Source organism: Oryzias latipes, chromosome 24, assembly GCF_002234675.1.
Source record: "Oryzias latipes chromosome 24, ASM223467v1".
Taxonomy (NCBI): domain Eukaryota; kingdom Metazoa; phylum Chordata; class Actinopteri; order Beloniformes; family Adrianichthyidae; genus Oryzias; species Oryzias latipes.
In genome coordinates, this window is record NC_019882.2 from 2050021 (window position 1) to 2074724 (window position 24704).

A 24704-nucleotide genomic window follows, 5' to 3' on the forward strand; every position below is an offset into this window, starting at 1 on the left:
GATTCCTCATTATTTTTTATCTAAAAATTAAAAAAACAAAAGGAGATTTCATCGTCGTTATCGTACCAAAAAAAAAATGGAATCAACTTCAAACAAAGTCAGCCTCCAAAAATATTACGTCTAAAAATATATTGCATATGCCGTCTGAGGAGGAGGACATAATAAAATATTCTAAGGGGAAGCAGAAAAGTAGGAGAATATATTCACTCTTGATATTTTCATTCACTTTTAGAAAAAGCTGAATTTGGAATCGTCTGCATTCGAGGATCTGAGACGGCAACTTTTGACGAAGCAGTCGGACGCTCTGTCGATTTAAAATGCACGCTCACGCACGCACACTCAAGCACAGCTTAACGTAAAGATTACAACTTCCAAAAACCAGGATGTCTTTGAATCCCCTTTACAATGTGAAGAAACAAATATATGCGTTTTTTTCTATAAGTTAACCTGATTTAAACCAAACTAGGACTTTTTCCACAAGCTGTATGTTTTCTATAGGCTCTGGTCACATGACCCCTGTGCTGGTGAAGACACAGAAATATGCAGTTTGCATCCACAACATCCTTCTGAAGATCATTTAGGAGGAGCTGGAACTGGATCGGACTTGTGAGGCCCAACAGGTTCTGACGAGGAGTGAGGGAGCAGTGGGAGGGGCTTTGGTTTTTCCTGATGGACAGGAGGGAAGGTTTGGATCGAAACTTAGCTTAAAGGTTAGAAATCGCCTCTTTTAGAAGTTTCTCTGAGGTTCTTCACATTTCTGCTAATTTTTGTCCAACTTTTCCGTCTGACCAACGTATAAAATAGAAAATAAGAATGAGTGAAAATCTTTCTCTGGTAATTGAACTGTTCTTCTCCACAAAACTATTTTTAATTTCATAAATTAAGACTGAAAAAAACCGAGGATCACAGAGAAAAGAAAGGAAGATGGGAATTTTATTTATTTATTCCTAAAAATGTTAATTAAGTTTTGAAAAATTAAGGTTTATATCACAAAAAATAATTTAATTTTATGTTTTTTAATTTAAGAATTTAGCCGAAAGTAAAAAAAAAAAAACAATACACTAGGAATTCTAAACTTAGAAATCATGAATTTCACTTCAAAAATTCACTTTTTTACTCTAACAAATTTGACTTATTTTCTTAGAATTTCTTAGAATTTCATATTAGAAATAAATACTTCAAATATTTAAATTTTAAGCAAAGACTTTCCCAGAATAATACAAGAGAAAAATAAATAAATAAGAACTCTGACATGAAAATCATACTTTTTTTAATTTCTTCAAAACTTTACGTTTTAATTAATTTTTTTTATTTTAATTTTTTTTTTTAGAAATTCTGATTTTAAGTTTAAATTTTAGAATTTTTTTATCTTTATTTCATTCTAACTTTTCTCTCATTCTTAACTAGAAATTCAGACTTTTGTCCCTCAAATTTTTTACCTTTTTTAGCTTTGATGCATAAAAACAATTGATGGCTTCCTTTCAAAGCCTTTAAAACTAGGACTGTATCAGGGACGACGGTTTCAGATATGGCTTTTTAAATTCATGTAAATTTAGCCATTAGATGTTTGTTTTAAACTGAATCTGGAGAAGCTGCTTTTCCAGGACGACATCTCCGTTTGTGCAGAACAGAAGTTCTTCTAAGGCTTCTCGTTTCGTTTGATTACCTAAAAGTTGCCCAAGAACAAAAATATTCCGTGTTTTCTCGGGTATCCGAAGCGCCGACAATCCGCTCGGATCAACGGGAAAGATTGGTGAGAAACTAGGATGGGGCTGTGGGAGACGAGGAGGAAACCCAAAACATGGCTGTTCAGAGAGAGCATCAGGGGGCGTGGCCTCTTTTTCCAGGAGACGGTTGAAAGTCAGCCGTTGACCCGCTACTGCAGGTTCTTCAAGATGCGTCCATAGCGGAAGTCGTAGACGTGCCGGCAGAGGTACACCAGCTCCGGGTCGACGTCTGTGGGCACGCAGCGGTGGGAAGGCGGAGCAAAGTCGGGACGGGACGGCACCGGGCAGGCGCCGCCAGGAGGGCCGCCTTCAGCACGCCGCTTCACCAAGGCACAAAATCTAAGGAGGGCGAAGACACAAAAAGGATCTGTGGCGACGCGTTTCCCCGGGTTCCTCTGCAAAGACGGAGGGTTGCTCACCGACAGTACTGGGCGAGGGGGAGAACGTAGCATCGGTCTTCTATGCAGGCCACGCTGTTCTCGTCTTGATGGCGAGAGGCGAAGATCTCGTTCTGAAAGCGGGAGCGGACAGACATCATCAACCGCCTTTAGCCTGTGTGCTGCTGCTACCTGAGGCGCGGCGTGGAGGAAAACGCCACTCCTCTGATAATGGCGTCTGCCGCCATTTTTCCTCTGACTAGACGCTATTTCCGGAAACCTGAGAGCAAAGCGGCGCGGCGGTCGCCTCCCGGCGGCGATGGGGGCCTCACCTCGCAATGAGCGCGGGGATCTCGGCCTCCCTGAGTGTGCTCGGGTCTGTAGTACCAGAAGAGGCTCATCATCAGCTCTCCTGCAGAAACACACAGGTGATCAGCCCGCCCCTCCGCCTGACCCCCCCGCCTGACCCCCCCCCCTCTGCGGCCTCACCTGTCTTTGGGTCCTCCCACAGAGCAGATATCTTGGCGACGTAGGGGGGGGACTTCTTCCTGGGGCCGGATCGCAGCAGCACCGTGTCTCGCAATCGGATGACCTCCCCGTCCCGCTCCACCCCTTCGTAGCAGCGCCGCAGGCACGTCTCGTCCTCCCCCTGAGGGGAACACGCAGGTGGGGCTCAAATTATTTTATTCGGCTTTTTGTGTTGAGGATGAATTTGTAAATTACCCACCGCAATAAAGACCTCCTTCTCCGTGGGGGCACCAACGGGCCTCCACCCATTCGTGGTGCGCCGGCGGCCGGCCTTCTTCTGCTTGCTGGCGCCGCTGAGGCTTGGCGCCGTCTGTTTCGGCGGCACACGAGTGCGGCCCACAGACGGGGAGCCGTTGGAGGCCTTGTCGCTCTGGGGGTAGGCTTTGGCCAGCCTTAAGCGGGGCGGGGGCCGGCGTCGTCCAGACAGGGGGGTTAGCAGGTGGGCGTCAGACTGAGTGGAAGTGGGGCCGCTGGATAAGGGGCAGCTGGAGAGGGGCAGGTTGGGGGCAATTAGAAGGGAGGGGCTGAGACCGTCCTCGGAGGGGGGGTAACTCTCTGGGAAAGTAAAGTGTGACAGTCAGTTAACAGTTTCTCCCCCAGGATGAAGACTTCAACATCATGGTGACCGACCTTCTTAAACTTTAAAAAAGCTGGAAATTCTGCTTAGATCAAGCAAAAAAACAAAAGATGATTGAATTTCAGTCGATCTTTATTTAAAAAACACAACTTCACTAATTGATTTTCTTTTTAAGCTTTTTCTTGTTTTTGTCAGATTTTTGTCTTCAAAACGTTTGCTTAAATGTGCAGAATTGCAAAAACAAGCGCAAGTTTTAAACGTGTTCTCTCCATTGGACTCACCTGTCTTGATGCTCCGCCCACAGCCAGGGCATCCCGCTCCGAAAGAGCACCCCTTGCTGGTGACTGGAGGCATTGTGTTGCAGGCGTAGCCGCCGATCCCGCAACACGTGGAAGTCACTGTGTTGCAGTAAGGGTGGGTCAACCCCGGAGGATGGGAAACCTGACCCCCCAGGAGCTTGGAGTCGTTCAGGTGATTGGGACACAACCTTGAGGGGCTGAAGCCGAGGGGGGGCGTGGCCAGCGTCGCCGAGGGCGCCGCGGTGTGCGCTGGATGAGCGATGTGGACGTAGTAGCTGCAGAAGCAGGGGTCGGTGGTGCACAGGCAGGGGTGGTGGCTCAACGTGAGAGCAGGGTGCGGGTGGGAATGTGGGAGAGAGGGCGGGGCCACCAAGCACTCACGCTTGACGGGGGGGGACGCGGCGCTCAGAGCCTTGTCGTCAGAGTCCGGGTAGGGCTGCTGGCTGAGAAAGAAGGCCAGGCGGTGGCAGTACTCCACAGAGCCCTCTGGTGGACAGCAGTAGAACGGGCTTAGCTCCGCCTCCAGCTGCTCCTCCTTCACCTGCTTCAGCGGGTACGCCAGCAAGCTGCCAGACTGATAGCCGGGTTTGCTCCCCTGGTGGCTGCAGCCGCTGGTCTCCCACTCCACCTCCGGCTCGTAGTCGGTCATTTTCTTGCAGGTTTTGCAGACGCTGGGCACAGGGGGGCATTTCTTCCCCTTCTGAGCGTGTCTGCTGTGCTTGACCCTTTGGTGCTGCTTTGGGGCGGAGCCCCCAACTGGAGCTGCGCCGTCGGACGCGACCGTCGCTGTGGGCGTGGCTTTTACTCTCTGCCTGCTGGTTGCAGAAGAACTAGTTAGCTTGAGGAGAGCTGCAGCGTTGAGTCCAGCCAACCGTCGCGGCGCCGGCGCGTCCAGATTCTCTGGGCACATCCAAACGCTTCTGTCGCTCCGGTTCCCTTTGGCGTTCTTGGGCCGCTTGGAGCTTTGGGGCGGGTGGAGCTTGTGAGAGGTGGAGGTTCTGTTCCCCTGTAAACACGGCGCTCTGGCTGCGTCTGGATCCGGATCCCTCCCAGAATCCTCCTGTGTCTTGGCCAGTTTGGCTGCAGGTTGAGCATCGATGGGTCTTTCCAGCAGCAGGCTGTTCACAGCCTCCGCGTTGAGAGACGCCAGCCTACGTTTGCGCGGTTGCAGGCCCCCCCACCCGACATGTTGGGCGTAGCTCGTCTTGGCGTTGCTCTTTGGTAAAACCTTTTGCTCTCTTCGTTTCCCGTGTTTGGACCTGCTGCCGTCTTTTCTTTCCTTGGGTTTGGAGCTTTCTTCCAGTCGGGTTAGAATAACGTGACAGCCACGTCCTTCCTCGTGCGAACGCCCGCCCCTCCGGCGTAGAGGGTACAACTTCCGTCCCCGCCTCTTGTCCTGGCCCCGCTCCGCCCCCGCCTCCTCGTGAGAACCTTTTGTTCCTCTCGTCTTCTCCATAAGATGCTTTCTTGCGCTCACGTTCTTTTCCCCGCCTTTGACGATCCCGCCGATTTGCTTCGTCCTGCCGAATCGCAGCGTGCGCTCAGATCGGGCCGCATCCATGGTGGTACCATGAGGCCAAAGACGGCTGCCGTCCCACCACTCGGCGCCGCCGTGGCTCTGCCTGAGGGAAGCCTTCTGCTTTGCCTGAGTCATCACATTCTTGTCCGCAAAGCCTGGAGGTAAAAGAAAAAGATCACAAATTTTAGACTATGAAAACATTTCATAAGAACCTACTGAACATCAAAGACTGACGACCACGTCAGCTGACTGTCTTTTACCTACTCAAACTTAGCTGAAGGAGAAAATCCATGAGAAACACAAGCAGATTGATGCTTTCATCACCTCACAACTGTCTGTTCAGGATAAATATTTGCTTTGAATAATGTCCACAAAAATGAGAGAATGTCACAAAACATGTTTATACATTAAAAAAAAAACACAAAATCAACAGAAAGTCAAATTAACACTAAAATAGCAGCATAGTTTTTCCATTAAACAGTGTATAATTGGACTCCTTAGAATATGTTGGATATATTTAAACAACTTTTTCCTCCAATTTGTAATAAATTAAAACATCACAAACTTATTTGAATAAAGAAAACCCCTCAGGTGCCTAAATTATTGTTTTAGGAGTACGACAGTTTTAGTGAGACTTATTAAATAATAAAATACCTGAAACCTTTTTGTTTTTTCTTTCACTACACTGCCAGGAAACGTCCCGTAGTTACAGCGACTACTCACTGGGGGGCAGAATTACCAAAAACAAGCTCTGATTGGGAAACGACAGATGAATTTCTAAAGGTCACCTTCATCTTTTTGCAAGATTTTAAAAACAAGCTTTTATTTTTCCCATTTTTCTCTCTTTGTTTTACTTCTCCCATTTCGTGTGCTGCCTTCACACTGTAGCGAACCACACCAGAGTTCACTTGCACAACAGCAAATCACGAAACACAGCAGCAAATCTCAGGGAAAATGACCAAATACCCAATCACAAAAAGCAATCCTGTTACAAATGACCAAATCCAGAAACGCAACGAAAGCAGAAACACAGCTTCTAACAGAAAGGACGTAATAGAAAACCAGTAGAGTATGATTTTTTAAAAGGTATTACTTACTACCTTACTTCCGGAAGTGACGCAGAAACTTTACTTTTGCACCTGGATCTGCTTTTGTGTTTCAGGACTCTGTAATTTGTTCCGTGATTTGCTGTTTTGTTTCAGTATTTGTTCATTTGTACTGGGATTTGTTGTTGTTGTATCTTAAATGTAAGCGTTGGTTGCACCTCTCGGCCACCGTAAAACACTTAGAAATGCAATTTTAAGCTTAATTTTCTTTATCCATGTCCTCCATCATCAGAAAAACACCACTAGAACATGTTAAAAACACCCCAAACACCATTTTCATCAGAACAGGGCTATAAAGAATGATGGTAACTTGTTTTCTTTGTCTTAGTTTAGCAGCATATCAGCTAGAAAAACTTCATAGTTAGAAACTATTGTACAAGAACATCACCGTAACATAAGAGTCGTGAAACCTTTGTGGGCCTAAAAAGTGAATTTTTCAGTATTTTAGTTTTATGTTCATTGGCGGGTCACATTATTAACCCAACATTTAAAATAAGACAAATCAGGCGATGTGGGTTTGACACGAGTAAACATGTTTGCGTAGTTCTGTGACCGAAGAGGACTGACCCTTAACGGTCATGTGTGCAGCGTCCCGTCATGCAGTGGAGATGAGTTCATCTCCTGACTCGTGCTGAACACGTGTAATTAACTCAAATCCTTCCTGAAACTCCATATTTCAGCTTCATGTGGACAATTCTAGAAATCACAGTTTTTCTCATCTATTATTGCTTTTTCAGCATATTTTTCACAAACAAAAGCACAATCCTTTATGCAGCAGCAGGGAATTTCAACATAAAATTCCTTCGAACTTCTAATAAAATAAAAACTAGTGTTAATCAGTAGACACTGTTTAGTATGGAGGCTTTAATGAGGCCGGGATAGAGGAGACGGGGGGGTGCATATGTTTATGAAACAGGTCAGGTAGTGATGTCCGACCTTTTAAAGGTCGTGGACCAATTTGACGTCAGAAAATATTTTTACGGACCGGCCTGTACGACTTTTTTAGCCTCCAGTTTTCCTTAACTTTTAAGGGTGAAGTTGATTTACACTTCAACTCATTTAAAATGTCTTATGAAAGAGTTTCTGTCCTAGACAGTTAGTTTCTTTTTTAAATAAATATAAAATCAAAAACATCTCCCTTTGAGGCTTTTAGTCTGTTTGGTTTTCGTGTAAGAAAAAAAAAAGTGCAGACGCTGACAGTTAACTACAACTCCCAGACTCCTTCAGGAACTTCAGAGCCACCAGATCGCTTCAAGGCTTCATTTAAGGGTTTTTGACGTCTTTGTTTGGCTTAAAGTCCCTCTCCGATCATCTTCTGATCTATTTTCAAAGCAGTGCATTTTAGGCTAAATCTAAAAATCTGCGTCGTTTTCTGGGACATAGTTTCTGCAGAGCGGCAGAGGTTCATTAGAACCCCCCCCCCTCCTTTTTCAAAAAACATGATTCAAACAAATGATTCTGATTCATTCAAACAAATTCAGAAATGCAGTTTCAATCGTAACCATCTTCATATATGAATGCCATCCGTCATCAGAAAGATGCCACAGGAACATGTGAAAAAAAAAACACCATTAAGTGGATCAACGGAGATCCAAACCTGCTGTCTGCAGACCAAAAGAATCCATCAGAACCAGAAGATCCTAAATAATGGGATCCAGGCAGTTGACTTCAGGTAATGTCTACCTGTTCAGATATTGCTGGCTTAGACATGCAAAACTTTCCCTTTATTCAATAATATTTAAGTGAATCCGAAAGCACGGCGTCAAACGTCTGAAAGATGACGGCCGTTTCCTCCTCAAACACACACCTCAGGAAGTCGTCTCGCATTTACAGGGCGATCAATGACCCGGCTCCCGTCGCTAATCGGTGAGAAAGAAGAGCATCAGCTCCATCAGGACCGCTCTTCTGCTTCACAGCTGCAGGAGAATTTGGTTTAGTTCTCCCAAAACATCTGGAAGGTTAAGAAAACTGAAAAAAAGATACCGTTGACGGGCGTTTATGTGTCCATCACAGAAAAACTAAACACAGAGTAGATTCTGTGTTGGGATCACTGAGCCTCACAACGCCGGTCCTGTCTGTCCAGATGTTGCTAAGCAACGCAAACCAGGAAAAGCATCACTAGTGATCTTTGGACAACTTCTTTTGTTGGAAAAGACAACCAGAAAACAATGCAAAAACAGTCATGTTTTGGGGTTTTAAACTATTCAAATTAAATTAAAGACAAATCTGAAGCCATGTGTTGGTTTTTCAACAATTTTTTCTAAATAAACGAAATGTTGAACTTTTTCAGATCAGATCAGGAATCTTTCCGGTTCACGACTTCAACGGATCCAAAAGAGCTGCAGAGATGATGGAACATCAGTTATCATCATTCTGCAAACACTAGATTTGTGCAGATCATTTATTTTTGCCGGAACTTTGCAGTAAACTATTTCACTGCGAAGGAGATCTGCAGAATCCACCGAACCGAACCGAGTGGCAGCTTAAGAGGGTAAAAAAGAGGTTCGGGAGCGCGTGCAGGCAGGCTGATCCCGCGTGCCATTACACCTGTGATTCCACCGGCTCATCTGCTGCCTCTGAACGCCTCCATCTCAGCTTTCAGCTGGAAAAACACCGCAAATCACGCATATGTAACCCAACAGTCCACGGGAGGCTCGTTCCGTGCGTGAAACTACCGCTGGCCGCGTGCGCCCCGCGGATCGGAGCCATGAGGTCACTGCTTTTGGATTCTCCGAGACCTGCAGCCTTCAGGTGATCCCCGCCGCGGAAGCAGCCGAGCACGCGGCGGGATGGAGCCCGCGCGGCTCGACGGCGCCGCCAGCCAGGCTCAAAATACGGAAGGGGGGGGGGGTAAAGCCCGAACGTGCACGTGCGCACGGACTCACACTCAGTCAGCAAATTAGAGGGAAGTGACCCCCCTCACCAGATCACGCATTCTGCCGTAATCCCGCTTCGAGCGGGGCGCAGGGAGGCGCCGCGCGCCGCTTCGGAGCGTTGGAACGCGCTTCTCAATGGACGGCTGCGCACGCGGAGCAACTTCAAACGTCCAGGCCGGCATGGATGGGGGGGGGGGGGGGGGGGGGGGGGTCATTGTTAAATGCAAATAAACACAAAAATAAAGGGGTGGCGGGTGAGGTAGGAGACGAAAAGCTGGGAACTTACAGGGGAGGGCGTAGAGCTTCGTCCGCGGGGGGAGGAGGCGGAGACGCCGGATGGGAGCGCTGGGAGGAGCGGCGCGAGGACTGTCGGTGGCGCCGCGCGCGGGATGCATCTTCCTGCTCCGCTGCGCACCGACCGCAGAAACTTCACGCAGCCTAATTGGCGCGTGGACGAAGCTGGTTTGACAAGTGCGTCCTCCAATGACAGACCATCAGCTGCTTGCCGGGGGGGGGGGGGGCATTAAATAGGAGCAGTTCCTACATTACCCCCCCCCCCCCCCATGTAGCAGGGGTCAAACTAAAGGGGGGGCACACCTGTATCATCTTCATTCTCATTGGCTCTCGTTTGAAGCCACTCCTTCCAGGTGAACGTCCAGATTTTCACAATTCTTTTCTTCTACTTTTAGCTCTACATCTTCTGTCCTTTCGATGATCGATTGGACAAGTTTAGAATAAATTATAAATACATCTATCTTACAAAAAAATGCACATTTTATTGATTTGATCATCAAACTCTCAGCTAGATTTCCATTTAAAATTCCACAAAAGTTCACCAGTTTTAAACATTTTCAATACATTTAAATATTTCAACAAATCAGAAATCTGCATCTATTCTGTCCAAAAATACATTTGACCTTTTAAACGTCTACGTGTTTTTATTTCAAATATTATAGATGAAATCTTTTTCTTCTGACGTCAAAAGTTTCTTATGACAGAGGAGCTGCAGCTTCTGCTAAATCTCTCATTTATCACCTTTTCTAATGCAGATGCAAATACGTTCAAATAAAGCAGGAAATGCCTTTAGAAGTTACAATAAACTATAACAAAAGTAAGCAAAAAGTTCTGCTTCACCCGCTTTTCTCTTCGATAGTAGATCTGGTCCCACTCCGATCATCCTCTGATCTATTTTCAAAAGTCTTCTAGGATAATTTCGGTTTTAGCCAAAATCTAAAAGCCTGTGTGGTTTTAGGACACGGTTACTGCAGAGCGGCAGGAGCAGAACCATCTTTTTTAAACGGCAGTTTTTCGTCTGCTCCCGCTTCACGGCAATCGGAATAAAGAAATACTCAGAAATGTAATCTTCATATGGATTTTCTTCATAAATGTTCTCCAACATGAAAACAATGCCACAAGAACAGTTTAAAAAGGCCAAAGTTTTCATGGGAACGTCTGCTTTCTAACTGACTGAAATAAGTGATGAAAAACCACAAACCTTTTAAGGAATCTATATTTTACCATTAAAAGAAAAAGGTAACGTTTCAGTTTCATAATTTTTTTTGTAAAATGCCCCAAAATGTTTTATAATTGACCACTTAAATTGTCTGAAATTGCCTCATTAAATGTTTTAATTAAAAAGAAAAGACATCGTTGTGGTCTCTCTCCTGGTCAGGTTTGACTTCATTCTGAATAAATTTACCGTCTAATCATTGATTTTCTTTTGAAGTGCTGCTAATAATAATTAGTCGTTAATGCGCTTTTTTTTTTAAAGAGAGTGTAAACTCAGACGTGCATTTGGCAGCATCCATGAAGAGTTTCCCTCATTATCCGCCCATTTGAAAATGTCCGTCTTCTTTTTCCTTTTGCTCCGGCTTCAGAGGCACTTAAAGGAGGAAGAGGAGGAGGGTTAAGTGTTATGTAATCTGCAGGAATCAAACCCTGCCCTCGAAGAGGCAGCCACTTTGCTTTTTTAATACAGACGCAGCAGCCATGAAAGTGGGAGAATCTAAAGGAGCGGAGGAGTCTGGCTGCAGAGTCGTCTTCTGCGGCGCTCCGGTCCTTTGTGCTCCTTCACCTCCTCCCCTCCCGACTCCCGTCTTTTCATCTGAATGTGAGCCGCACGCCTCCCAGAATAGACAGAAAGTGTTTTCCAGACTCAGAATTACCAAACAGTCCCGTCTATTCAGCTGAAGATGATCGACCGAGGCCGCCTGCCTCTCTCAGGGACTTTTCCCGAGATTCACTCCTTTCTGATGAAGATTTCTGCAGAAGAAACAGGCGACTGAACAGACTTTACTATTGATACTGAACCCTGACAGAAACAAAAGCATGAGGCGGGTCCTGATTTCAGTCGCTAAACATCGAGACGAAAAGAAGAAAAGGTAAAAAATGCTGCTGCAGATGAACCAGTTTTTACTAAAGTTATGTGTTATTTTGCGCCGTGATCCAGGATTTATTCATGAAAATGTGGGATATTATTCCTTTCAAGTGTGTTACCATACTAAATGTAAGTTGGAAGCAGTAAAACACAATCCTTTTGTATTCAATCTGTTTTTTTAAATCAATTAAATGTGCTACATTTCCTGTTAGTCCTCATAAATCTAATAACTTTACTTTTATTTTTGTACTACATAAGTAAAATGTATGTTTTAAGTTTTTATTATAGCTCAGGTTCTCTGTCTGTTCTCTGTAGATGATCTCTCTTTAAATTTTTAATAAACTTTTTTCATTTTATTGAGTGTCGCTCCTTCAATTCTTGTTTTTTACTAAATGATATTAATAACAACCATAACATCCCTCATATTGATGAGAAATACTTTTTCTTTGGGAATTACAAAGAAAAAACTCTGATCTATCCTGATCAGATTAAACCTGATCCTTCTGACCGTTCGCCTACAACCTTTAGGGAATTCGGTAAATGGGACCAAAACAAATATACTTGTCAGAAATGCAGACATTTTTTTTACATCCACTTTCCTCCATAAACACATTCTTAAGTGTTTTATGTGTTTATTTACCGAATAATGTTTATCACTTTGCTGCAATAAATAAAACATAATAAGTCTTTTCAGTTCTAAACTGTCGGTACGTTTTATTACTGCTGGAAATTTTACGAGGACCTGAATGGAGCCGGACTGAAAACCACATAGTGGCCATTTGGTGAACTGCACCTGGCTCCAGTTATTTACCTCTTCAACCGTTGACGCAATTATCGGGATTACAACCGATTCTGAAGCAGAGAAAAGAGGCTTTGCACCAATATGCAACATTTTCCAAATCTGACTCCTTGTTTATGGATGCTTTTATTTTGAAATTGGTGTTGTTAAATTGAACTAAATAAATAAATAGAGTTATGGTAGTTCAAAGAAAGTGTTTCATTTATTGTTACTGGTAGGGCTGTAACGAGTATCCGATACTCGGATCTTTACAATCTGTTCCCGACAATCTGAATATTGTGATCTTTCTAAATGTAGTAGATTATAAGAAAAAGTACCCTTCAGGTAATGTAACTATCACTCTAACATGCAGAGTATTGTTTTTTTTTTTAAATAAACTAAAAAAATCAAATCCACTGCTGTCACCAAACGTAATTAAACCTTCAAAATAAAGTGTCGGTGAAGATTCTCATTTTCAAAGTAAAACTATTTAATGTTTCTTAGTAGATGAAAAAAGACATATTTATAATAAATTTATATATTTAAATCAATTTAGGGAGAATGGTGGTTCCATCTGTGAATCGTTGATCTTGCTTCGTCAACCGGATAGCCCCCTAAGTAACGATCCAAGCAAGCGACCTCTCCTGTGTTTAAAGGGTTAAATTTGCCTCTGGATTTGGATCAGTTCAACGTTTTGACACTGTTGGTCCTTGAAGGTCAGTGATGACGCTAAAATGATCTATACAAGGCAACAAACACACAACCAGACTCACACACATCCCATCAATCCAGCTTTAAAGACTGAAGAAATGTTTGATCTGTCCAATGAGGAGTTTACTTAACCTCAAGTTTAACAGTAAAAACGCTTCGAGGATCTTTGCTGTTCTCATCGTTTACTGGCAGGCAAACGAAAACGATCCGTTTTGGAAGTATTCAAGAAAAGAAGATAAACCCGGTCAGCTAAATCAAACGAGCATTTGGATCAAACGCCAGTGCAAAACCGATTTTAGCTTTTAATCTCCACTGATCAAAACTGAATCCAATTGCAGGTATTTTCTGTATGATTGAGGCTGTTCGGCTGAAAAGGCTGCCGTGAGTTTTCACCAGCTTCCCTCTATGGACCCAACGTCACACGGCGAGTGTGAGACATGAAAAGCAACCTGAAATAAAGGCCACCATGCTGACAATGAAGAGGAGTGGGATCTTTAATGCAAAAAGAAAAGAAACCTGGCAAAGAATCTAAATTTTATGGTTTTAAAAACAGAGGAAACAAAGTGATAAACCTTAAAGGTCAACGTTTAACTTCCTGTTTGCAGTCAGTTCAGCCTGCAGTTCCTCTGATGTGAGATTCTCAAGGTGACGTCGATCCCGGCTTTATTACAAGTTCACTAAAACAAGAACAAAAAACTCTTTCTTTTCCACTGAAATCAAACCGTTTCCATGTTCTCCATCAATCAGGGGGGAGTGGAAAGAGGAAGACTGTGGAGCAGGTCGCAGCTTCAAGCCACAAGAACATTTTATTCTGTTAACTAAAAGGATTTTCCAAAGTTGGATTTAGGACATTTCTGCAGAACCTGGAAGACTGTCAGGTTAAAGATTCACGATCCAAGTTGCCGACTGGAGTTTAATCCTCCAAAAAAAGTGCTGGCCTTAACGAAGCAAACAGAAGGTTATGTTCCAGCAACAAGAACCTGAACTCATCCAACTTCTCCTTTCTTAAACAACCATCCTGTGGTTTCAGACTAGACGTCCATCTGTTAGAGAAGGGTCAGATTGATCCATCCAGCACAACAAAATGCCTTCAAGCTGCAGAAACAAGTGAAATTGGAGTAAAATCCGCCCAGTTTATGGTTGACACCTGGAGGAGAAATGGGGAACCTTCAAACAGGCCCAAAGAGATTCATAGGAGCAGTGTGTTTCAGCTATTTTCAGGATTCAGAAACACAACATTTCTGAAGAATCAGGTCAACCGACTGCATGAAAGCCCCGAAGAACCAGGTTTGCATCTTCCGACACGAAATTTGTCGTCGTTTTAACAAATGGGACTCAGAGTCTTGACTAAAAATTCTCCAGAATTTCTTCTGGACTAAATTTCATGAAAGGATCAAGAGTATCTTCAAAGTGTTTCCCCTCAAATTCAGGGACTTTTTAGACAACTAACCGGGTTCCTAAGGAGAAACATGAACTCAAAGAGCAGGTGGGGCTGATGGAGCCACTCTGTCATTATGATCTAGAGAAGATCACCAAGGGTTCGTGTGATCGCCCACAGATGGGGGAGCCGTCACGTCAGGGGTTTTGGACATGCACACACAAGCAGAGCCTATACACCACCACCACCTTCTTCCAGCACACCTGTGCAGGTGAGCTGAATGGTATACAAATCTAATTACACATAGAAATGAAATAGCTCATCTTCTGATCAATTTTCAAGGCATTTGTGTTTTTTTCATTATGATCTGGCCTTTTTCAGACAAAATCCCAAAACCTGTGTTGTTTTCAGGGACCTAGTTTCTGCAGAGCTCAATAGAAATTCCCCTCTCCTCCCACAAGCTTACAGCCCCCCACCCCCCAATCTAACATTACCGGTGCATCAAAAATGGCAATAATATCAGATCAATCCAGCCGTACAGTTAAGATCCAGATTCCAGCTCAGACCAGGAAAATAAAGACGTTCATGGATCTGTTTGTCTGCAGGTGGAGGATCAGAATGGAGCAGAGTAGGGAGCTTGTGGCCCCACCCAGCGTATTTTCTAATACAATCTTGTTCACACAGCATTTTCTCGCCTGGTCCCTATTCATTTGAAGAACGTAATCCTCAGCTTCTATCCTAATTCTCTGTCTCTATCTCCTCCATCGGAAAAGGACAAAAACGTGTTAAAACACACAGCTGTCAAAAAGAACCACAACTTTTCTCACTTTCCACACGCATGTTAATGACCTATTTTCATCTGTGCGACACGGCCTTAAGTGTCTGCTGGGAGATGTCTGAGCCCACAGCCTTTGGTCAAACCACCAACTGATCTGTGACTGCAGCTCTTGCTCCATAAAACAATGAATGCAACAACATAAAGAGGTGAATTTAAGGTGTGAAAAGCCGAGTCTGAAATTATGATTTAGATTTGTGCCTCTGGAGTGTATTAAAACTGAATTTTCCTGTCTAGATTCGTCTGAAGCAGAAGTTTTTCAGTAGAACATTTGCTGTCATCCTCCTTCGCCTTCAGCTCTGGTGGGGCTCTCAGTACATCTGAGCACACTGACCTTCTCTTTCAGTGCTGATCGGGGGCCCCTGGGAGCCGCCACACGTGCGCCCCTAAAGTTTGGAGTCCCTCGTGCGCGCAGACGCACACATACAGGGCCTCCCAGCACAAAAACACGTGCATCCAGGTGAGCACACTTCGCATTCTCCGTGATCGTGGACCGTTGGGGTGGGGGGTCTGCACTTCCACTGGTTCTGGAACTGTCGAAGGAGGGGGAGGGGGGAATCACACCCGCCGGACTGAGCACCGCTCCCCGAGATTGTCCTCCATCACCGGAGCCGCGGTCTGTCTCCACGACCGGACTTGTGAGGAGCGTGCACCGACGACACGGAGCGGGGGGACCGTTCCTCCGCCCCGGGGGGGGGCCAAATGGGAACAAAACGGCAGGAAGGTTCAGCCTCTCTTACCGTAACGTCGGGCTGCGCGGCGGCCGCTGCCTCGTCTGGCTCCGGCAGAAGTCTGGACACCTTATTTTCCGAAAACACAAGTCCGCCTCATCCGCCTGTTCGAGGGAATGAGCTCCGATTGTCTCCGAGGTTTGGCTCCACTCGAGGGAACCTCTTCCTGGGCTCCCAACTCGACCGAGAAGAGGCGAGACTGTTTTCCTCCCTAAGCCAGCTCGCTCGGGCTGCTTGATCCAGGCTTCCCCCCCTCCTCCCCCGTTTCTATCCCGTCCACTCTCCAGACGACGCGAGGCTCGACTGTGGCCGCGGAGGAGTCGGTCTCCAGCCCGCACGCACGTCGCTTCTATCCGTCACTTGGCGTGAACAGCGCGCGCAGCTTTCAGTTTGCGCACCAGCGAGCGAACAACAACTCCTCACAGCACAAAATGACTGACTGAGTCAGCGCTGACAGACCGGGCTGCTGCCCCCCTCCCGCGGCGGAGAGAGCCTCGCTAAAAGTCTCCCTTTAAAAAAAAGAAGTGACAATGCGCTCCACATCCTCATCCGACTTTCTGCTCAAGCATGTGATGACAACATGGTGAGCCTGTTAAAGGGGCATCGACGCGCAAATGCAGGGAGGGGTCAGGCTCCGGAGCCGACCCCCTCAACTTTGAGGCTGTCGTGGACGCACCTGTAAGGCGCCTCGTTTGCCATCCGAAATAGTTTTTGTTGTCTTCAGCTGATAAAGATAGACCTTTGTCTAGACTCAAAATAAATAAATAAATAAAAAATATCAAGGAAACAACTTTTAAACCAAATCAGCTCTTTTTGTTTCAGGCTTTTGTTTGTTTGTTAAAATATAATAAGTTCATCTGCCAACCTGGACCTAGCAGGATTTTCTTTGCTGCAGTGGCAGTTCTCTCGGCAAAACAGTCCACCAAAGTTTCACTGCAGCCTTTTTTGAGCCACCCCAAAGTACATTAACCCAGGTTACTCCTACTCTTAAGTGGGATTGCTCTTCACATTTGCCTGTGCCAGAGGAAAGTCTCAGGGACCACTCCTCTTCATGTTACCTATACCTGAGGAAAGATGTAGGGACCCCTCTGCATCATGGTACCTCTAGCCAAGGGAGGTCTCAAGGAGTGCTCCTTTTCGATTTTCCTGCACCTGAGAAGGGTCGCAGTGAATACTTCTCCTCTTCATGTTCTCTGTAGCTGAGGCCGGTCACAGAGACGGCTCTTCTTCAGGTTCCCTGTAGCTGTGAAAGGTCGCAAGGATCTCTTCGCTTCAGATTTCACTTAGTCGAGGAAGGTCAAATGGACCGCTCCTCTTCATGTTTTCCATGACTCAGAAAGGTCGCAGCGACCGCTCCTCTTCATGTTCCCTGTAGCTGAGGATTTTGACCAGTCTGCCCCCATTATTCACATTCTCCCCCTTAGGACAGACCCCGGGATTGCTTCAAGTGTCCTGCCACTCTGGTGGGTCGACAGGGCTACCCCTTCTGCTGTCTGTTGTGGGGAGCGCCGTGTTACCTTCCATTCCTGTCGGGCTGCAAGGACCTAAACTGTTTTGTGGTTTGGGTTTTGTAATGGCCATCCTCCAGGTTCCCTTTTCTTACATGTTTTGTTTGGACATTTGGAATCTGCCCTTTTGGGGAGTGGTACTAAGAGGATTGTGCTCTTTGGCTCGGTCAGTTTTCAGGCTTGTTTTTCTCATGTCACTGTCTCATCTGCAGGTTTATTTGATAATTATCCACAACTGGCCTAATTTCAGTGATCAGCCTTAGTGTTTTGAACAATCTGGTTTTCAGTTCCTCCTTACCTGGATTGTCACTTTTCCCTGTCTCATGTTATTCATATTTAAGGATTTTTTTATTTTATCAAACCCTTGAGTTTCTGTCACAAGCCTTGTCCCTCCTCAGGGTTGTGAACTCTAAATTTTCCAGGCCCTCTTTAAAAATTAATGTTCTCCAAAACAAAAAGTAGTTCTGCCAAAATGTCTCTTTTGGATCACTTTGCTAGCAAATAAGAATAAAAGAGGATTGTAGGTCCATTGTGTTTATATTTTACTGTTCCCTCACCAAAAGCTATATGCAAATATGTTTCTAAAGCCACTTCAAGGACAGCTAATTGCTTTTTTATCTCACTGAGGAGTTGCAACACCAGGTCTCATGCATTTTTGGTTTCTTCTCAATTCCTGACTATTTAACCCCAAATTTGACTCTCTGAAGACAAAACAAAGAGAATCAAACAGGACCAAAGACAAGTTACTTAACAAATGTTCAACAGTTGTCTTCAGTATTTTTTTTTAAATCTTACAAAGAAAATATTGGTTAAAGGAGTTGCAATGGCTGTCTATTTTATCAGGTAGGTAGGTGAAAACTTAAAAAAGTGCTGGCAGCTGTGACTGCCATGATCCATGGGGAAATCCTGCATTCATGTTGTCTTCCAAAAGTGACCACTAAAAGTTGTAAAAACCTTTAACAAAGTGGGAAGTTCTTTGGTTTTTTAGCCTCACATACTAATGTGCGAGTAAAGACTTGAACAGCATTCTGGATAAAGAGATTATTCAGAAAAAGCAGCAATCCAAAAGGTCAGCTTATTTCAAAGTGCAAAGCAAAAATAAACGCTGATAAAAATTGAAGAAGAAGAAATGTTAGGAGCCTTCCTATAAACGGTCTAAATGTACTCCAAGGTCAGACAAAGTCTATTAAACAGCTTCACTGACCACAATAAACATTAAAATCTATCAAATCACTGAAGAATGAACACTTATCACATCAGACACTAAGAAGCACGGTAGAGGAAGGACAGTCATCTGGGAGTTATTCAGTTTTGGCCTCTTTTACCAGAATACTTTAGAGGCAAATGTCAGACCTGAAATAAAACCAAAGCAAATGAAGGAATGTTTTCTACATTAGTGCAAAACATTGGCTATATGGAAAACCAGTAAAGACAGTTTTTTCCATTTTTATTTCTACTGTGAATTCTAGTCTTTCAGTTTTACTATGTTGGGTGTGGGGGTTGAGAGGGCTGAGGGCATTCGGTGCATTTTTAAGAATAGTTTTAAGTCTGTCAAGCACCTTGTGTCACTGGAATATGAAAAGTGCTTGATAAATAAAGTTTGATTTGATTGCTGCTGAAGCTGGACCTCTTGGATTTTTGTCTTTGAACATTTCAAAAGTTTGTGACAAATGCTAAGCGTCGCTCTAAATCTGTATTTGTAGAGATAGAAACTAGATTACATTTTTGATTCAATCCAGTTCAAACAGACGAATCCAATTTTCTGATTGTCTCAGTTTCAACCACCTTTCCTGAAATCAACCAATTTAAACTGCTTTCTGTAACCTAGGCTGCAGCTGAACATGCTCCCATTAAATATTATTGTAAGTACTGTGTTTTCTGTGTAAACCCAGCAAACAAACCAATTCTCATGCAGTTGAATCCACTTCAGTTCTCCTAGAATGATGTCAATCTAATTTATTTCAGTGCAACTTTGTTAAATTTTGTTCAAACTCGGTTAAATTGAACTCAACTGAACTCGGCTCATTTCAGGTCCATTTTGTTTAAATGAAAAGGACTTTAGTGTGAACGAAATCTTATTCTCTAGATTTGTTAAGAGGAGCAGTAACTGTGATCTTTCTTAGCTACGGGGAACATGAAGAGGAGCGGTCCGGTTGTAACCTTCCTCGACTACCTGGAGTGAGTAGAAACTAAATGGCGAACTCTCTCTGGGACCAAAACCAGTCTGGAAAATGCTGCTTGAACGATAGAAGTTCTATTAAAGAGATGTTAAGGAACTAAATCAGCAAAGCAGAGACAGACTGCCATAGTATTACTGTGAGCTTAGTGGATAGAAACCATCATCCAAATAGGGTTCTTACCAAATAATGGGAAAAGAAAAGAATTTGGTGTCACGGAAAACCCGATATGAGGTGTTAGAATAAAACTGGTTAAATAAAGCTGTCTCTGGTGAACATCTCTCAGTAAAAGACGCTTCTTTCACTTAGAATCAGTGATAAAAGACTTAAACTTCCTACACTGTCCAGGCTCATTACACAACACTTAGTTCACTTTGTTTGCTGCCAGAGTGGGGCTTATTTTAATTGCATATTCTCTGTGGGATTCACAATTAAGCTGAATCAGGTTGCAGGCTTAGTTAGAAGGAACCTTGGGTAACCAGACGTCAGTGAAAGCAAAAAGAGACATGCTGGAACTTGAATTGGTCCAACAGGAGGGTCCTGTCCCGTTACTCCTCTTCCTGTTTGTTCTCCACAGATAATCTGTTTTCACCTTTTTGGGATGCTAGGACCAAAAGTTGGTACAGGAAAAAAAAATCATGTCCAGGGAATTGAGACCAAACCAAATGTAGTGACCAACAGGAAGTGTGTACCAGTCGGCGTCACTGCCCACACTAAACAACAGAAATGTCATTTTAAAACATGACGACAATTGTTTGGATCTATACGCTGTTCATGCAAATGGCTAATGAGGATGACACGGTGTCAAAGATATCATTAAATGACACCAGAGCACCAGCGGACATACAAAATGACAAACGCAAAGTAAAGGACACATGTCAAGCTCCGTAAATGAGTTCTGAGCCCGGATGGGCGGAAAAACATGCCACTAATTTAAGTCAGTCACTCTGCCGGTCTCAAGATGGAGCTTTGAAAAGCTCAGAGGTAAAACTTTAATGACTCCCAGCCTTCGGCGCTTCCAGCAATCTCTTGTTTTCCCATCTCTATAATGAGCGCAGGGTATCACCAATCTACATGCTTGTCATCTCAGGGAACTCAGTAACAAGGTTGGGTGGTCAGGGATGCGTCAAAGCGGGGACAGACAAAAGTCTTGTCTTCGCTCTGGCAAGTCGTTTTTCCGCTCCATTCAGATGCAGAAGCGACGTTTTTGGTTGGATTTGGCTAAAGTTGACGAATGGAAGGGATTTATGTCAACCTCCTGGGCTTGAGAATCGCTGTGTCTTTCACGGGACTTGTGGGTAATGTATGCTTAATCCTCTCCATCATCCATGTCAAGTGGTCCCACATCAAATCCTTTGAGGTTTTTCTTCTGGGACTGGCTGCTGCCAACTTGGAGGAGATAGTCATCTTAAACGTCTACGATGCTTTCATGCTTCAGACTTCCTCCTCCGACACTTGGTGGTGCCGCTTTTTGAAGTTCATGACCATGTTTGGAGAAACCGCCAGCATCTTCTTCACCGTCATCATCAGCATCTTCCGATACCAGAAGCTGGGAGTCAGCCTCTCGGTTCACCCAGACCGCATCGGAGTAGCCCAGCTGCTGAGTGGAGTGTGCGTCATGTTCTCTTTTCTGCTCAGTTTCCCCGTCGTTGCTATCAAACCCGCGGCACTCACAGAAAGCGCCGCAAACAACAGTGGCGGCGGCTGTCCTGCAGACTCCTTTCACTGCGGCAAGAATTATTGTCCTGCACCCAACCGTGCTTACAAATACCTCTTCATCCTGGTCTCCTACCTACTGCCCCTCATCGTCATCACAGTCACCAACTGCCTCATCCTCGCGGTGCTGCTGGTCCAGAGGAGAACCATCACGCCGGAGATCAGTGTGCACCAGTCCAACCACAGTCACACAAATGGCAGAGATCTGAGGTTCCAGCACAGCATGATGGCCGTGGTGGCGGCCATGGGGCTGTTCCTGGTGAACTGGACCTTCTACCTGCTCTTCCTGTTCCTCCTCAAACCCAACAACCTTCCTTCCTGGCGTGAAATAGAGTTTTTCACGCTAACTTCGTACTCATGCTTTAGTCCATACGTATACGGGATAGGACATAACTTGTTCTCTCTGGAGAACTTTAAAATAATTAGAAATAAATTTTAAAACCATCATTAGAAAACTGATTTAAAGCAGCAGTAAAGAATTTCAAGTTAAAAGAATGATGTTTGTAAAAAAGAAAATTAAAGATTTTTGAGATCTTTTAACTCCTTGATGCCTGAATTTATTTCCAGCTAGGAAAACAATGTAACTTATGTTTGTGGTTTCTAGTAGATGCTAGATAAGGTCATTTCAAAGCAGAAGATGCATATTTACATCAATAGGTGTCAACCAGTTCATTACGTCTTTGCATATAAACATTTGATTTTCCCCATAAACTTTGCTGCATTAAAATCCACCTCATGAATAACAGAAACTCAACTCTTAAAGTTCAATTTATTAAACTGTAGACAAAGTTAATTAGATTTAACTTTATTTGGTCAAAAAATGTATGTTAATTCATAAAAAAATGCATAAACAATTGGATTTCAAACTTTTGTACTGACTTAATAAGTGACATCTTTGGAAGCATTGAATACTTTCAATGAGTTGGTTGAAAGCTGGAAAAAGTCCAGAAAGTCGGGTTCTAGTGTGAAATCTTGGTCATCGTGTTTCATTGTAGAAGTGTAATGCTGTATTAATAAAGCATTACACTTTACCATTTGCAAACCAACAGTGTTTTTGTTTCATCTGTTAATCAAAACCTTTACTTGAAGCATGAGGTTTGAAAATAAAAAAAAACAAATGTGGTTAAAAACGTGTCAAAGTGAAAAGGCCTGTTCACACGGGGACGAATTTCGCGCGTGATTTTCGCCGACGTTTAACGCCTCGTGACTAAACAAAGGGCATCAATGAGAGTGTGCACACCGACGCGAAAAAACGCCACGCGTCAAAGCGTCAAAAAAACAAAACGCCTCTGGTTCGTTTTTTTTTTTTTTGACGCGTCGCGTCGAAATCTATTCGACCAATGAGAATGGCGCTTTTGCACACGTGTCTGGAGCTTCTGAAGTTACAGTAAAACACAACTTGGGGGCGCTCAAACACAAAACTGCCTTGCTGAGCACACATACCAGCGAAGAAGATAGACGCCAAGTAACGTCTACACTGCCGCAAAGCAATAATGACGGACATTCTAAAATATCCCCGAACCAAGCACCAGTTGGAGCAACTGGTGCTGGAAATATTCATGTTTTCTTTGTATGATTCTGACAAGCGCGTAAATACTTGCTCTCTTCTTCTGAGGGAAAAGCGACTTTAAGAAGCGTAAAGTTGCGCAGCGCCACCTTGTGTACAGGAGTATTTCTGTTTACATTAAGCGCCATCTAATGTCAGGGAATGAAATTGCATGTTCGCTCTGCTCATCGTCAGCGAAAATCGCCTGGGTGTGAACACAAAAAAGGTGGCGAAAAACGCTGGCGAATAACGCCTGGCGAATATTCGTCCCGGTGTGTACGGGCCTAAAGACACACTTCATCTTAAGAGGCAGAAATCTGTTTTCACATCTGCACAACGGGGTAAATGTGAAAACAGAAGGTAAAAGCTGTTTGATCAAAAGATTTTACAAAAAAAAAAAAAAAAAAAAAAAAAAATCTAAATGACAATCTAAAGGATTATCTAAAGGACAATTAGGGTTTTTCAATGAGATTAAATGTGAAGGGGCGGAGCTTGGGGACTGTAGTTTTTAGTGGATTTTAAAAAAATTGTGACTGGACAGAAATCTTTTTTATATGGTAGTCAGGGGGATATGTTAGTTTTTTAAGGTATAGCACGATAAGACAAAACAACAACAGATAATAGCAGACGATACATAGAATAAAAATACAGTAAATAGCAACATTAATAATAACACAATGAAACAGTAAATAACACAAGCGTGTTCTGCTATTTGAAGCAGTGTTATAGCCTAAATAACTGAACTTGACAAACTATGTTTGTGTCTGAATACTTTTACTACTCACTACTTGATACACTAGCGTGTTCACAATTTTTAGGGGCATTCGAATCAACAATTCCAAAATGCCTTAGAAATTTCCCAGAAGTCTCTGCAAACGTTTACATCGATGCCGCTGGATTGGCAAACATTTAGAGTAATATTTAACGATTCTTCATTGTTTTTACAAACCAAGTTTTGATCATTAACACAGTGAATTCACAAATAGTCTTTGTAAAATATTCACATTTATTAGGTTTCTACTTCAGGATAGTACCGTTCTGTATAGTTTTAGCGTTTAGCCGTTTTAGCATTGTTTTGCTTTTTTCTTTTTTTTGGAAATGTTTCTGTTGGTGTGCATTTTTTAAGCAATTAGTTAATCTAAATAAATTAATAAATGAAGATTTAAAAATGATATCATTAGATTATTGCACATTCTAGAAACGTCAGAGGCATTTTTTAAAATTAAATCTGCACTGAGCAAATCTGAATAAATTAGTAAAATGTAAATAAAATGAAAAATTATGTTCATTCTAAACCAAAAAGTACTGGAATACTAAAGACCCAGCATTTGAAATGTAACATCCAGCTCTGTATTTAGCTTCTGCAACATGATGTTTGATTTTAGCTGAAACACTGCAGGTGAAGATGAGACCAAAGGTGTCAAGGTGACTGAGCTCAAACCTGAAGACGAGTTAGTCCTCCTCACCTCTGCAGCATCAGTACTTTGAGGTGGACAGGAGACCCCCCCATCAGCGCGAGACCTCCACGTGCAGCTCAAAGCTGGGTTGGCTCTCCCCTCTTCCGGGTCTGGATTAGGCCCCGCCCCTCGACCGACGATGGTTTTTCAAAGAACTTCTCCATTCATCCATTTATGTTGGGATAAATATGGTAAAGGTGTTATAGCAGTTTAATGTCACCGAGAGAAAAACAGAAACCATCCCTAAAAAAATGTTTATGAAAGCGGGACTGTTGGGAAACCATTGACAGTTAAGGCCATTCAAATCATTACTCAGCAAGTGTTGCTTTGCACGAGCTCAATCAACCAGCCTGTTTTAAACCATGACTCTGCAGAAAGAAGCTGCACTTTGGTCACGTGAGGAATTTCTTCAACACGTCCATAATAATTTTGAAAGAGAACATACATTAATTATACATTAAAGACTTAAAGTAGTGTGAAA

General features: G+C 43.6%; 2 protein-coding genes across 4 annotated transcripts; one reads left to right on the plus strand and one right to left on the minus strand.

Moving 5' to 3' along the window:
- Positions 1 to 1316: 1316 nt before the first annotated feature.
- LOC101171458 (bromo adjacent homology domain-containing 1 protein) lies at positions 1317 to 24704 on the minus strand. Of its 3 annotated transcripts, none has more exons than XM_023952723.1 (7): positions 24233 to 24704; positions 3491 to 5182; positions 2832 to 3187; positions 2594 to 2753; positions 2437 to 2516; positions 2147 to 2238; positions 1317 to 2066 (listed from the first exon to the last, which is right to left on the minus strand). In XM_023952723.1, the coding sequence occupies exons 2-7, from the start codon at positions 5160 to 5162 to the stop codon at positions 1877 to 1879; spliced, it is 2550 nt and encodes an 849-aa protein (XP_023808491.1). In that variant the 5' UTR covers positions 5163 to 5182; positions 24233 to 24704; the 3' UTR covers positions 1317 to 1876. The 3 variants fall into 3 exon arrangements, with proteins under 3 accessions (XP_023808491.1, XP_023808490.1, XP_023808489.1); XM_023952722.1 differs by lacking the exon at positions 24233 to 24704 and adding an exon at positions 15829 to 17284; XM_023952721.1 differs by lacking the exon at positions 24233 to 24704 and adding an exon at positions 9296 to 9490.
- Positions 19486 to 21850, plus strand: LOC101171715. The gene has a single exon (XM_020714649.2). The coding sequence runs from the start codon at positions 20739 to 20741 to the stop codon at positions 21657 to 21659; it is 921 nt and encodes a 306-aa protein (XP_020570308.1). The 5' UTR covers positions 19486 to 20738; the 3' UTR covers positions 21660 to 21850.